Source organism: Salvelinus alpinus, chromosome 37 (assembly GCF_045679555.1).
Source record: "Salvelinus alpinus chromosome 37, SLU_Salpinus.1, whole genome shotgun sequence".
In the NCBI taxonomy this organism is placed as follows: Eukaryota; Metazoa; Chordata; class Actinopteri; order Salmoniformes; family Salmonidae; genus Salvelinus; species Salvelinus alpinus.
In genome coordinates, this window is record NC_092122.1 from 6,125,348 (window position 1) to 6,139,965 (window position 14,618).

Sequence of the window (14,618 nt, forward strand, 5' to 3'; positions counted from 1 at the left end):
CCTGGTCACAAAGTGTGCTGCCAAATGAGTTGTGTTTGACCCACAGACAAAATTCAAACGGTTTTAGAAACTAGAGAGTGTTTTCTATCCAATAGTAATAATAATATGCATATTGTACGAGCAAGAATTGAGTACGAGGCCGTTTAAATTTTGAACGATTTTCCCCAAAAGTGAAAACAGCACCCCCTATCCTCAACAGTTTTTAAGAAGCTTACAGCAGAGGGATGTGAGGATTTGACGGTGCAGATAGGCTGGAGTATGACAGACAGAGCAATGTAATGAAAAACTGTAATTTATACGGTAATTTGGGCTATTAGCATCAGTCAAACACTCAGAATTGTTTTACTGCAGCATACAAATGATGGTGCATTGCGGGGAAATAATTGCTGTATTCCACCCCACAGAATACAGTACCGTATCTTTAGAGTTCCAAAAACCTTTTGACCACTAGCAGGTGCATGGTATTGTTGTTTCTGGCTCATTAACATATTTTGAGGCGTGCCTTGTAAGAGGCTACATTTGTTGCACCCATGAGCGAGAATGCTGTATCAATTTAACCGTTATGTGGTTATCTTCTTATGGCTGAAGGGGCAGTATTGAGTAGCTTGGATGAAAGGTGCAAAGAGGTGCCCATATTAAACAGCCTGCTCCTCATTCCCAGTTGCTAATATATGCATATTATTATTCATATTGGATAGAAAACACTCTGATGTTTCTAAAACTGTTTGAATTATGTCTGTGAGTATAACAGAACTCACATGGCAGGCAAAAACCTGAGAAGTTCCACATCCTGTTTGTATTTTTTCTGGGGGTGCCAATTTTCAACCAAGCTCTCATTGAAATCACAGAAAGATATTGATGAGTTTTCACTTCCTACTAGATGTCAACAGTCAATAGAACTTTGTCTGATAAATCTAATGTGAAGGGGGGCCGAAGGAGACAGGAATTAGTGAGCTCTGGCAGGAGGTGATCACGCATCGAACACGCGCGTTCACGTGAGAGTCAGCTCCGTTCCATCGGTCAACTGAAGTCGATGAAATTCTCCGGTTGGAACATTATTCAAGATGTATGTTAACAACATTCTAAAGATTGATTCAGTACATCGTTTGACATGTTTCTACTGACTAACGGAACTTTCGGACATTTCGTCACGTTATAGTGGACGGTAGTGGACGCGCTTTGGGTTTGTCAAACATGTGTAAAGTAGCTAATTTGACATAAATAACGGACATTAAAGAACAAATCAAGCATTTATTGTGGACCTGGGATTCCTAGGACTGCATTATGATGAATTAATCAAAGGTAAGGAATCATTTATCATGTATTTTCTGGTTTCTGTTGAGTCCAACATGGCGGCTAATTTGGCTATTGTTCTGAGCTCCGTCTCAGATTATTGCATGGTTTATTTTTCTGTAAAGTTTTATTGAAATCTGACACAGCGGTTGTGGTGTTGTGGTGACCTAACATAATCGTTTGTAGTGCTTTCGCTGAAAAGCCTATTTGAAATCGGACACTTTGGTGGGATTAACAACAAGATTACCTTTAAAATGATATAAGACACATGAATGTCTGAGGAATTTTAATTATGAGATTTCTGTTTTTTGAATTTGGCGCCCTGCACTTTTTTTGTTTTTGTCATATCGATCCCGTTACCGGGATTGCAGCTATAAGAAGTTAGTGCCCCTTCTTTTTACATTCATCGTACAACTGGTGACCGAAGTCAGCGTTCATGCGCCTGGCCCGCCATAACGAGTAGCTAGAGCACGATGGAACAAGGACATCACGGCCGGCCAACCCCCCCCCAACCTAGACAATGCTGGGCCAATTGTGTGCTGCCTCATGGGTCTCCCAGTCGCAGCCGGCTGCGACACAGCCTGGGATCGAACCCGGGTCTGTAGTGACAGCTGCACCACTTGGGAGGCCTTTTCTATCCTTTTCTTTGGACGGACCAGGAGGCAGTAACAGTGGCTTGGTGCTGCCTTTCAGGTCCAGCAGAAATGCCTGAAGGACTGGAGAAGACGGAAGGGTAACAGTGGCTTGACCACGGCCCGACATGAGTCCACGGACCACCCAGAACCCCCCCCCCCCCCCAGTATCCAGAATGAGCAACGGACCAGCTGCCTGGGGTGGAGATGACGGACTGCAGGCCTTGAGGCGAGTAGAGTGCAGGAGCAGCAACAACAACCGCCAGACCAAAAACCATGACCTGGCTGAAATTCAGCAGGCCAGTTCTCCAGAGAGGTATGGGTATTGTGCCGTCTGACCTGAACTGCCTGGTGAAATCACAGGGCCACAAGAATCATTTGAAGCCAGTTTCAAGAGCCCCAGTTACTAGAACAGTTTTGGTCAAAATTCAGAAACTGCAAAGATACAGCCCTTTTTATCAAACTCAGATTATACCCCCTCTTCAACAATACATCCAAGGTAGTTACAGTACAGTTTCACAATGAATGCATTCAGGACTATGACATACACGTTTGGTTAACCTACCAAGGGCCAATGCCACCAACCAAATCGCAAACCCACCAACCCCCCCACCCCCTCCATCAGACAACAGCAACGAAGACCCAGACCTTTCCACAAAGACCGCCCAACCAACCACCCAAGACGTGTCAGAAACAGCTCCCATCCCTGTCACCACCCAAGACGTGCCAGAAACAGCCCCCATCCCTGAAGGTACTTCTAACGTTGCACCCCCAATGAATCCCTTCCTTGCCACCTCCATCCCCGCCAAACCCCTGGTCAAAGTGAAGCCGGTTTCGAGAGAGGTCATACAACCGGAAGAGCCCCTCACCACACAACTCCAGTTCTTAGAGGATGACGACGACCCAAACTGGACAAAAATTACCAAACGGAAAAGACCAGATAAACAACAGAACAACAAGAGACCAGACCAAAAGACCACTCCAGAACCTAAACCCCGACGCCAGCAAACTCAACACCCCAGACCACTCATCACACCACCTCCCCCCCTCGGACCCTCCGAACCGCCTTCACCCCTCCCAGCATCACCCATTCCACCACCAAGACAGTACAGGGTTTCACCAGGAAGTCAGTGGGGAGGCATGTTAAGACCAGTGAAGAGCCAAGAACCACCCAACACAAATGACCTGCAAGAGGCTCTCATACAAATCTGCAATGATATAGCCAACACCAAACCTGGACCTCCCCCCCAATAACTCATCATGGCCCTGACAACACAGACCGAACAAAAGGCTTTTCCCCAGACAGCTGTGGGTCTGGGCCCTGTTTGCTACCTCTGTCTTCCAGCGTCCAGCCTTGCCGCCGCATCGCTCCTGCTCCAACACCAGCCCAGGCCTATGGACATAGTTCCCGGTTCCTGTATAATTCTGGTCCCCCGCACCAGACCCAGCACCTACCCTTGGCCTCCAGTCCCGGACCCAGCACAACTTCCAGTCCCGTCCCCAACAGAAGTACCAACCCAGGTTTACCCAGTCCAAGCCACAACTCCAGCACCAATTCTGGACATAGCACCGAACAACCACAACTGCCAATTCCTTTCAGTAACTGCCAGCCCTTCCCCTCCGCCAACACAAAGACACATTGTGACTGACTGATTGTCTGACTGAATAGACTGACATATATTGATAATTTTTTTAATTAATTGATTGCTTTTGTTTGTGTTTGATTGGATGACCATGTGTTTTTTTGCCTAATTTGAATTGATAACTTATTGTTTGAAATGTTTACTATTTGGAATGTTTTATTAATGATGGATTGAATTTTAACTTGTTGAACATTTTAAACTGTAATGATTTTTGGAATAACCAAATCAAATTACCTTAAACCTTAAAGTTGACCTTTGGGTCTAGGGATCCCTTGTGTGTATGCTTGCTCCTCACGTTGTCTTTCCTTCCCTCTACAGATCCCAACCCAGTGCCAGTTCCTGTTTCTACCAGGTCCACAGCACTAGACACAACACCAACCCAGGTTTTCCCAATCTCAGCACCAACCCTGGACACAGCACCGACCAACCACAACTGCCACTTTCATCCAGCAACTGCCAGTTCAGAACCCACCCCTTCCCCTCCCCCAACGCAAAGACACAAACACACCGTCAACCACTCCACCAGACCAACCATGACTGACTGACTGACTGGCGGACAAATTGACAGACTGATTGTTACTGAGTTGGAGGCGGACGAGGCCACGCAGTCATGCGTGAACAGGGAGTACAGGAGGGGGCTGAGCATGCACCCTTGTGGGGCACCTGTGTTGAGGATCAGCGTAGTGGAGGTGTTGTTTCCTACCTTCACCACCTGGGGGCGGCCCATTAGGAAGTCCAGGACCCAGTTGCACAGGATGGGGTTCACACCCAGGGCCCCGAGCTTAATGATGAGCTTGGAGGGTACTACGGTGTTGAAGGTTGACCTATAGTCAATAAACAGCATTCTTACATAGGTTTTCCTCTTGTCCAGATGGGATAGGGCAGTGTGCAGTGTGATGGCAATTTCGTAATCTGTGGATGGAGGCAGGACGTTTATTGTAGTGGGTCTATGGTGTCAGGTGAGGTAGAGGTGATATGATTCTTAACCAGCCTCTCAAAACACTTCATGATGACAGAAGTGAGTGCTACGGGGCAATAGTCATTTAGTCAAGGTACCTATGCTTTCTTGGGTACAGGAACAATGGTGGATATCTTGAAGCAAGTGGGGACATAAACGGAAACATAAACACTCCAGCCAGATGGTCTGCGCAAGCTTTGAGGACGCGTCTAGGGATGCCGTCCGGGCGGACAGCCTTGCGAGGGTTAACACACTTAAATGTGTTACTCTCGTCGACCATGGAGAAGGAGAGCCCACAGTCCTTGGGAGCGGGCCGTGTCGGTGGCACTGTGTTATCCTCAAAGCAGGCGAAGAAGGTGTTTAGCTTGTCCGGGAGCAAGACGTAGGTGTCCGCGACATGGCTGGTTTTCCTTTTGTAATCCTTGATTGTCTGTAGACCCTGCCACATACGTCTCGTGTCTGAGCCATTGAATTGCGACTCTTGGCTCTGTACTGACGTTTTGCCTGTTTGATTGCCTTACGGAGGGAATAACTACACTGTTTGTATTCGACCATATTCCCAGTCACCTTGCTGTCGTGAAATGCGGTGGTTTGTGCTTTCAGTTTTGCGCGATTTGATTAAATTAAGTTGTATTGATTATTTATTGTTTGAATTGTTCATTTTTTAAGGTTATGTAAATTTGATTTGAAAAGTTTACATGTAATGAATTATGGAAAAAACAAATAAATTGACCTAAATTGCCATGTCCTTTTGGTCTGTTTTGCCCTGTATCAATGGTGTAACTTATAGATGATTTGGATATGAAGTGTGAAAATGGTAATATAGGTACCATTGACTTGCATTGGATTTGTGCCACAAATGCTAAAAGGTTAGCGTTTGAAACACCGGCCAGGTATACAAAGCCAAAGCATGGATTGCTGTCATACCTGGAGGCTGGAGGTTGAGGATGGCGGTTGAGGATGGAGGGTTGAGCGACTGGGACATGAATAGACCAACTTTGTATCCAGCTTTGTAGACCCCTTGACAGATTCTCAATTGGGATAGTCTGTCCTCTTCTCGACTCCTCCGTCCTCCTCTCCTCCGTAAAACGTAAACCGGTAAGTGGTCGAGTGATCGAGGAGAGTGTCAATTCGTTAGTTGGCAAACAAAGGAGGCTCTCTTCAATAACTTACTTCGACAGAGGATGCACAAGAGCATCCTCGCGGCAGGTAGCGCAGAAGTGTTTTATAATCCGCCCTTTGAATCAGCTGTTTTCTCGAAGGAGAAAAGCATGCAAACATTTAAAAAACGATACGCTACTTACCCTTTTATCTATAAAATGTCTTCACAACTCGATACATTTGTTTTTATCACTTTACGCATTTACTTTGGGATTCCAGCCCTGTAAACATAATTTGCCTTGTATCACGCGAGTGGAGAAGGAGAGTCACAAGTGCATTTGTTTCCACGTTTCCTCTCCTTGCCTCCGCTACTCGATTACCTTTGACCTTTTTCAAAAAGAGGCGAGGAGAGGATGGAGGAGAGGAGGCTAGCAAACAAATTGACATTCTCCCCATGTTCATAGAGAGAGAGTTCATAGACTGCTTACAGGGTAAGGAAACCAATACAGTGCATTCGGAAGGTGTTCAGACCCCTTGACTTCTTTCACATTTTGTTATGTTTCAGCCTTATTCTAAAATGGAATTTAAAAAAAAAACTCATCAATCTACACACGATACCCCATAATGACAAAGCTAAAACAGGTTTTTAGACATTTTACCACATTCGTAAAAAAAAATAAGAAAAAAGAAAAAAGAAACTCGAAATTGAGCTCAGGTGCATCCTGCTTCCATTGATCATCCTTGAGATGTTTCTACAACTCGATTGGAGTCCACCTGTAGTACATTCAATTGATTGAACATGATTTGGAAAGGCACACACCTGTCTATATAAGGTCCCACAAAAACCAAGCCAGGAAGTCGAAGGAATTGCCGTAGAGCTCTGAGACAGGATTGTGTCGAGGCACAGATCTGGGGAAGGGTACCAAAAAATGTCTGCAGCATTGAAGGTCACCAACAACACAGTGGCCTCCATCATTCCTAAATGGAACGAAGTTTGGAAAGACCAAGACTAGCTGGCCTCCCGGCAAAATTAAGCAATAGGAGGAGAAGGGCCTTGGTCAGGGAGGTGACCAAGAACCCGATGGTCACTGACAGAGCTCCAGAGTTCCTCTGTGGAGATGGGAGAACCTTCAAGAAGGAGAACCATCTCTGCAGCACTCCACCAATCAGGCCTTTATGGTAGAGTGGCCAGACGGAAGCCACTCCTCAGTAAAAGGCACCATGACAGCCCGCTTGGAGTTTGCTAAAAGGCCCCTAAAGGACTCTCAGACCATGAGAAACAAGATTCTCTGGTCTGATGAATCCAAGATTGAACTCTTTGGCCTGAAGGCCAAGTGTCATATCTGGTAGGAAACCTGCCACCATCCCTACAGTGAAGCATGGTGGTGGCAGCATCATGCTGTGGGGATGTTTTTCAGTGGCAGGTACTGGGAGATTAGTCAGGATCAAGGGAAAGATGAACTGAGCAAAGTACAGCGAGATCCTTGATGAAAACCTGCTCCAGAGCGCTCTGGACCTCGGACTGGGGCGAAGGTTCACCTTCCAATAGGACAACGACCCTAAGCACACAGCCAAGACAACGCAGGAGTGGCTTCAGGACAAGTCTCTGAATGTCCTTGAGTGGCCCAGCCAGAGCCTGGACTTGAACCCGATCGAACATCTCTGGAGAGACCTCAAAATAGCTGTGCAGCGACGCTCCCCATCCAACCTGACTGAGCTTGAGAGGATCTGCAGAGAAGAATGGGAGAAACTCCCCAAATAAAGGTGTGCCAAGCTTGTAGCGGCATGCCAAAGAAGACTCGAGGCTGTAATCGCTGCCAAAGGTGCTTCAACAAAGTACTGAATAAAGGGTCTGAATACTTATGTAAATGTGATATTTCAGTTATGTTTTATTACTTTTTTTGCAAACATTTCTAAAAACCTGTTTTTCCTTTGTCATTATGGGTTATTGTGTGTAGATTGATAAGAAAAAAAAGATTTAATCAACTTCAGAATAAGGCTGTAATGCAACAAGCAGGTAAAAGTGAAGGGTCTGAATACTTTCCGAATGCACTGTATGTCATTTTCTATCCCTTAAACATTGAGGAAATCTTCACACTGATAATATCAGGATGTATGATGATAAACCTGAATGACTAATTTCTCTGAACAGGGGAAAACAAACAAATTCACTGAGAATACAATACATAGTATGAAAAAACATTACACTGAGCCGCAGCTCCATACTACTAGCCAGACATAGAGAACTGATACTGTTTACTGGTTGTTTGAGAAGATTTGGTGTTGGGGGGGTCAGTGGGGGGTTTTAGATTTTTGGGGAAGGGGATTCATCATGTCTTACTCTTTGTTAGGTAGAAGTTTGGTCCAAATCGGATGTTTGGTACTATATTTATTATATATTATATGAATCCTTTAAATGAAAATTATCAATTTGAGTGCAATCCAATAGCTTAGTCTTTTACACTCGTACCCGTATACTGTATGGGTTGAAAATGGCAGATTTGGGCACTAATAAGCGTCTAAATTGGAACGTTGTGTCTGTACAGGAACATGCTATACATGACGTCAGAGTTCTGGCTCTGAGCTTCACAGTGCTGTATGGGTTTTGACTGACAGACGTTCTGAACTTGAGCCCCGCGCGTGACAAGACGTTGCCCCTATCCCTCCCTGCAAATGTTTTGTTGTCTGAGCAAGGGAAATGCTGTGAATTACGAGGACGCGATGTATTTTGAAAGATGAGACGTTGACGATTATAATACATTTTTGATGTCATACAAGCACGCCAAACCCCTGTGAGTCAAAATGTGGACTTCACATTTCCAAATGTCATATACAATGCCAACATTTATGATCACTATGTTGGATGTACAGTTACAAGATGACATGTCATATCCTGGGTTGTTTCTATGTTTGTTTATCGTGAAGAACATTTGCCGCGGTACACATCTGAATGCACTTATGACTCATTTCTATGCTCAACAAAATAACAATCATTTCCCCATTATCTCCAAACTGTTCCCTTTCAACAATTTAGCCCTATCCATATTGTCACGTCCGTCGTAGTGAAGAGACCAAGGCGCAGCGGGATTGGAATACATTCTTCTTTTAATAAACGAAGAACACTTAAACAAACGTGCCGCTAAGAACAACTAGTGCTGACATGCAACTAAACATAGACAACTACCCACAAAACCAAAATGGAAAATGGCAACCTAAATAGGATCCCCAATCAGAGACAACGATAAACAGCTGTCTCTGATTGGGAACCAATTCAGGCCACCATAGACCTACAATATGCCTAGACTTACAAACACCCCTAGACAATACAAAAACCCTAGACAATACGAGAGAGAGAGAGAGAGAGAGAGAACGAGAGAGAGAACGAGAGAGAGAACGAGAGAGAGAACGAGAGAGAGAGAACGAGAGAGAGAACGAGAGAGAGAACGAGAGAGAGAACGAGAGAGAGAACGAGAGAGAGAGAGAGAGAGAGAGAGAGAGAGAGAGAGAGAGAGAGAGAGAGAGAGAGAGAACGAGAGAACGAGAGAACGAGAAATCGGTTGTTCTTTACCTTCCGTGGAGGGGGAGATGGGCCAGTGTTGGCGAGGAGAGGGGACGGGAGGAACGCGAGGTTCTCCTCTGAGCAGACCATTTTTCTTCCCAGATGGCTTTGCAGTGGCGTAGACCACACGAATGTGCTGCGAGCGCTCCCGGTCCCGGCCACTGAGGAACTCTGGTAGATCATTGACCTGGAAAGCAGGACCAGAACTGCTGTCTTATTTGGAGCAGAATCATTGACAGAAGTGATCAGAGAAGTGATCGCTCATTAAAACTTTGTTTCAGCATTTTTGTTTCTGGAAGGTCCTTGGGAGCTGTGATGACATTCGAGGACAGTAGGTTACATCTGAATCTGAATCATTATGTGAATGTGAACGGTCTCTAGGGACAATATATGAGGACACTATTTGGGAACAATATCTGAAGACAGTAGAAGGACAGTCTCCCAGCCGCACTGGCTTGCTGAAGCCTTGTTCCTCCTGGTTCTGCCGCAGGAAACAGCTTGCTCTGATTACTGACTACTGTCACACACACACACACACACAGACACAAAGAAACACCCACACACAAAAACACATGGGATTGCACTCGCGCACACACAAACACACATACTGTACACACTCTCTCTCCCTTTCTGTACTGGCAGACTATACTGTGAGAAAGGGGCAGGGTGAGCTCATTCAAACAGCATTGCCTGTAGATGGGAAAAACTGGTAAACTGGAAACCAGTGACATAATGTAATAATACCCAGGTACAGTGAGGGAAAAAAGTATTTGATCCCCTGCTGATTTTGTACGTTTGCCCACTGACAAAGAAATTATCAGTCTATAATTTTAATGGTAGGTTTATTTGAACAGTGAGAGACAGAATAACAACAAAAATATCCAGAAAAATGCATGTCAAAAATGTTATAAATTGATTTGCATTTTAATGAGGGAAATAAGTATTTGACCCCTTCTCAATCAAAAAGATTTCTGGCTCCCAGGTGTCTTTCATACAGGTAACGAACGGAGATTAGGAGCACACTCTTAAAGGGAGTGCTCCTAATCTCAGTTTCTTACCTGTATAAAAGATACCTGTCCACAGAAGCAATCAATCAATCAGATTCCAAACTCTCCACCATGGCCAAGACCAAAGAGCTCTCCAAGGATGTCAGGGACAAGATTGTAGACCTACACAAGGCTGGAATGGGCTACAAGACCATCGCCAAGCAGCTTGGTGAGAAGGTGACAACAGTTTCTGTGATTATTCGCAAATGGAAGAAACACAAAAGAACTGTCAATCTCCCTCAGCCTGGGGCTCCATGCAAGATCTCACCTCGTGGAGTTGCAATGATCATGAGAACGGTGAGGAATCAGCCCAGAACTACACAGGAGGATCTTGTCAATGATCTCAAGGCAGCTGGGACCATAGTCATCAAGAAAACAATTGGTAACACACTATGCCGTGAAGGACTGAAATCCTGCAGCGCCCGCAAGGTCCCCCTGCTCAAGAAAGCACATATACATGCCCGTCTGAAGTTTGCCAATGAACATCTGAATGATTCAGAGGACAACTGGGTGAACGTGTTGTGGTCAGATGAGACCAAAATGGAGTTCTTTGGCATCAACCCAACTTGCCGTGTTTGGAGGAGGAGGAATGCTGCCTATGACCCCAAGAAACCATCCCCACCGTCAAACATGGAGGTGGAAACATTATGCTTTGGGGGTGTTTTTCTGCTAAAGGGACAGGACAACTTCACCGCATCAAAGGGACGATGGACGGGGCCATGTACCGTCAAATCTTGGGTGAAAACCTCCTTCCCTCAGCCAGGGTATTGAAAATGGGTCGTGGATGGGTATTCCAGCATGACAATGACCCAAAACACACGGCCAAGGCAACAAAGGAGTGGCTCAAGAAGAAGCACATTAAGGTCCTGGAGTGGCCTAGCCAGTCTCCAGACCTTAATCCCATAGAAAATCTGTGGAGGGAGCTGAAGGTTCGAGTTGCCAAACGTCAGCCTCGAAACCTTAATGACTTGAAGAAGATCTGCAAAGAGGAGTGGGACAAAATCCCTCCTGAGATGTGTGCAAACCTGGTGGCCAACTACAAGAAACGTCTGACCTCTGTGATTGCCAACAAGGGTTTTGCCACCAAGTACTAAGTCATGTTTTGCAGAGGGGTCAAATACTTATTTCCCTCATTAAAATGCAAATCAATTCATAACATTTTTGACATGCGTTTTTCTGGATTTTTTTGTTGATATTCTGTCTCTCACTGTTCAAATAAACCTACCATTAAAATTATAGACTGATCATTTCTTTGTCAGTGGGCAAACGTACAAAATCAGCAGGGGATCAAATACTTTTTTCCCTCACTGTATAGTAACACTCATTTACCATGCTTATATCATTTCCAGCTTATTTTGTGCCTGCAGTCACTTATTTTGGGCCAACAGTCACTAAAAGTACAGCGCCCAGAGTAGTTTTTTTCTGATGAAGTGCTGTGGTGAGGAAAAACTCCTGGCCCTAACCCTTGACCTATAACCTAGAGGCTGTCTGTTATTGTATTCTATTCCAATTCCCATGTGCTTCTGCTCTCTCCCACATGTTAACACACGAGTCACACATTTTTGTAGTAATAAAACACCTCTCCTTGATAAAAGAAAAAGAGGAACACACACCACACATGTTTTCAAGCTAAGGCCCCATGTTCTCTAGCAAGTCTGTTTGTGCTATAATGCAAATATTTGGCATGACAATGGACGAGTTCATTTTGCGTCGCCCCGTGGCCCGGCTGGGTGGAGTTTGATCATTTTAAACCCTTCCATTGGTCCTGAAGTGTAATCTCCATCCTCTGGGCACAGGGCAATGCGAAATGAACTCACCCAATGAGTGTCAAGGAGTTTGAATAATAACACAAAGCAGACTGCCACTCAGGCTACATTGCTGTCTGATATGATCTCATCCTCACGCTGTGTGGTAGTGAGGTCTCTTCGGGTCTCCTCAGCCTCTGTTCATGGTTATCATGCTTGCCTCTGTCCAGGCTATCAATAGGTCAGGCTATCAAAGCCACTGTGTCTGCCATAAGCAGTTAAATAGGGCTTAACATGACAGGATCAGCAGCAAAGCGTCCTGTCACTATACTTAGAAATGGCCCGGGGCGGCAGAGAGGGCAGACAGTACCGGACACTAATTATACAAAGGTCAAACAGAGAGATAACAAAGAGTTAGAGAACGGGTCAAATGACATACAGTATGTTCAGTATATAATCAGTAATAACTCCTGTGTGTGTGTGTGTGAGTGTGCGTGCGTGTGCGTGTGCGTATTTGTGTGTGACCAAACAAGAATGGTTTTGTTGTTTGTCCAATAAAAATAGATATTATGCATAAAGGCAAGTCATATAAGTCACTAAAGTTTTTGATGTTTGCATTACACAATATTCCAACATTGTATTTATGTCCCAACACATATTATAACTCTCTAGGCAGTCCTTACCAGCTCGATGTCTCGGATGTGTCTGAAATCGACCGCAGTTGTGAGGGTGCGCGGGGGGTACTCAGCCAGATACACACGCTCATCACTGAGAACGACATGCATGAACACCTTGTTCACCCTCTCCGAGACCACCACGCACGGTTCATAGGCGCGGATCCGCTCATACACCCCGCGCTCGGTGTTCCTCTTGAGAAATGAGTCTAGTTTACTGTTGCGCCTGCACTGCAAGCCTCCCGCGCCCGTCATGGCCATGGGCATATTGGGCACCGCCGGGGCACCAACGGAGCTCACCTGCCACTTGCATCAGAGAAACACGAACGGAGAGAAGAGACGCACTTTCCTTGGTCTGTGTTCACTCGAGTTTTAGAGCGACTTCCACTCTCTGTGAGTTGCGATAGCAATGCTACACACCACGGGATAAAGTAACCTAGGTGATATTACATCCATGGCTTGATCGTTAAGAAAGTGTACGCTCTGGTCGCGTGCGTCCCGCCCTTGCGCTCTTCATCCGTGCGCTCGCCAACCTGAGTTGTTCTAAGCTTCATTGGTTATATATAAAGCTCTTCGCTGATTGGTTGACACCCTGCCACCTCTGCTCCTACGTTGGTCTATTTAGAGGTCAGAGTAGCCGCAGCGGCCCTCAGGTGTAACGTTACCTCACAGGGAGGAGGGACATGAGGGGACTTGCCCCCCTATTGACATCAGTCCATTTACAGGTACCTGAGAGCGAAAGTTAGGATTCCTTCCTTCAGTTAATTGGTTATTGTGGTCATATAGCGCCACCTAATGGATGAGATGATGGTTTTCGTCTAGAAGAGAAATATGGTGGGTGAGTGACAGTGTGAACAAACAGGTGGCAGAAAGAGAATTCACTAGGTATGTCAACTGAGAAGGGTAGTTTTGACTTTATTTGCATAGTAGCGAATAGTAGTTGAAAAAACAAGCATACAACATTTACATAATGCATTTCATCCACCATCTGTCAGTTGAAACTGTGCCACACTAAGAGACCACTTACTAGTCACGTCGTCTTCTCTGCTCTCTCTGTCTTCTCTGCTATCTCCGTCTGCTCTCTCTGCCTTCTCTGCTATCTCCGTCTGCTCTCTCTGCCTTCTCTGCTATCTCCGTCTGCTCTCTCTGCCTTCCCTGCTCTCTCCGTCCTCTCTGCACTCTCTGCCTTCTCTGCTCTCTCTGTCTTCTCTGCTATCTCCGTCTGCTCTCTCTGCCTTCCCTGCTCTCTCCGTCCTCTGCGCTCTCTGCTCTCTCTGCTCTCTCCGTCCTCTCTGCGCTCTCTGCCTTCTCTGCTCTCTCTGTCTTCTCTGGTATATCCGTCTGCTCTCTCTGCTCTCTCTGCTCTCTCCGTCCTCTCTGCGCTCTCTGCCTTCTCTGCTCTCTCTGTCTTCTCTGGTATCTCCGTCTTCTCTCTCTGCCTTCCCTGCTCTCTCCGTCCTCTGCGCTCTCTGCTCTCTCTGCTCTCTCCGTCCTCTCTGCGCTCTCTGCCTTCTCTGCTCTCTCTGTCTTCTCTGGTATCTCCGTCTTCTCTCTCTGCCTTCCCTGCTCTCTCCGTCCTCTCTGCGCTCTCTGCCTTCTCTGCTCTCTCTGTCTTCTCTGGTATCTCCGTCTGCTCTCTCTGCTCTCTCCGTCCTCTCTGCGCTCTCTGCCTTCTCTGCTCTCTCTGTCTTCTCTGGTATCTCCGTCTGCTCTCTCTGCTCTCTCTGCTCTCTCCGTCCTCTCTGCGCTCTCTGCCTTCTCTGCTCTCTCTGTCTTCTCTGGTATCTCCGTCTGCTTTCTCTGCTCTCTCTGCTCTCTCCGTCCTCTCTGCGCTCTCTGCCTTCTCTGCTCTCTCTGTCTTCTCTGGTATCTCCGTCTTCTCTCTCTGCCTTCCCTGCTCTCTCCGTCCTCTCTGCGCTCTCTGCCTTCTCTGCTCTCTCTGTCTTCTCTGGTATCTCCGTCTGCTC

At 46.1% G+C, this 14,618-nt stretch overlaps 1 protein-coding gene across 1 annotated transcript in view; it reads right to left on the minus strand.

Moving 5' to 3' along the window:
* Positions 1-13,255, minus strand: part of c37h12orf56 (chromosome 37 C12orf56 homolog) — a 29,213-nt gene extending 15,958 nt beyond the window's left edge. The window contains exons 1-2 of the mRNA XM_071386889.1: positions 12,661-13,255; positions 9,196-9,373 (exon numbers count right to left, since the gene is read on the minus strand). Coding sequence (XP_071242990.1) covers positions 9,196-9,373; positions 12,661-12,918 — 436 coding nt within the window. The 5' untranslated portion in view covers positions 12,919-13,255. The remainder of the gene's footprint in view (positions 1-9,195; positions 9,374-12,660) is intronic.
* Between the last annotated feature and the right edge of the window lie 1,363 nt (positions 13,256-14,618).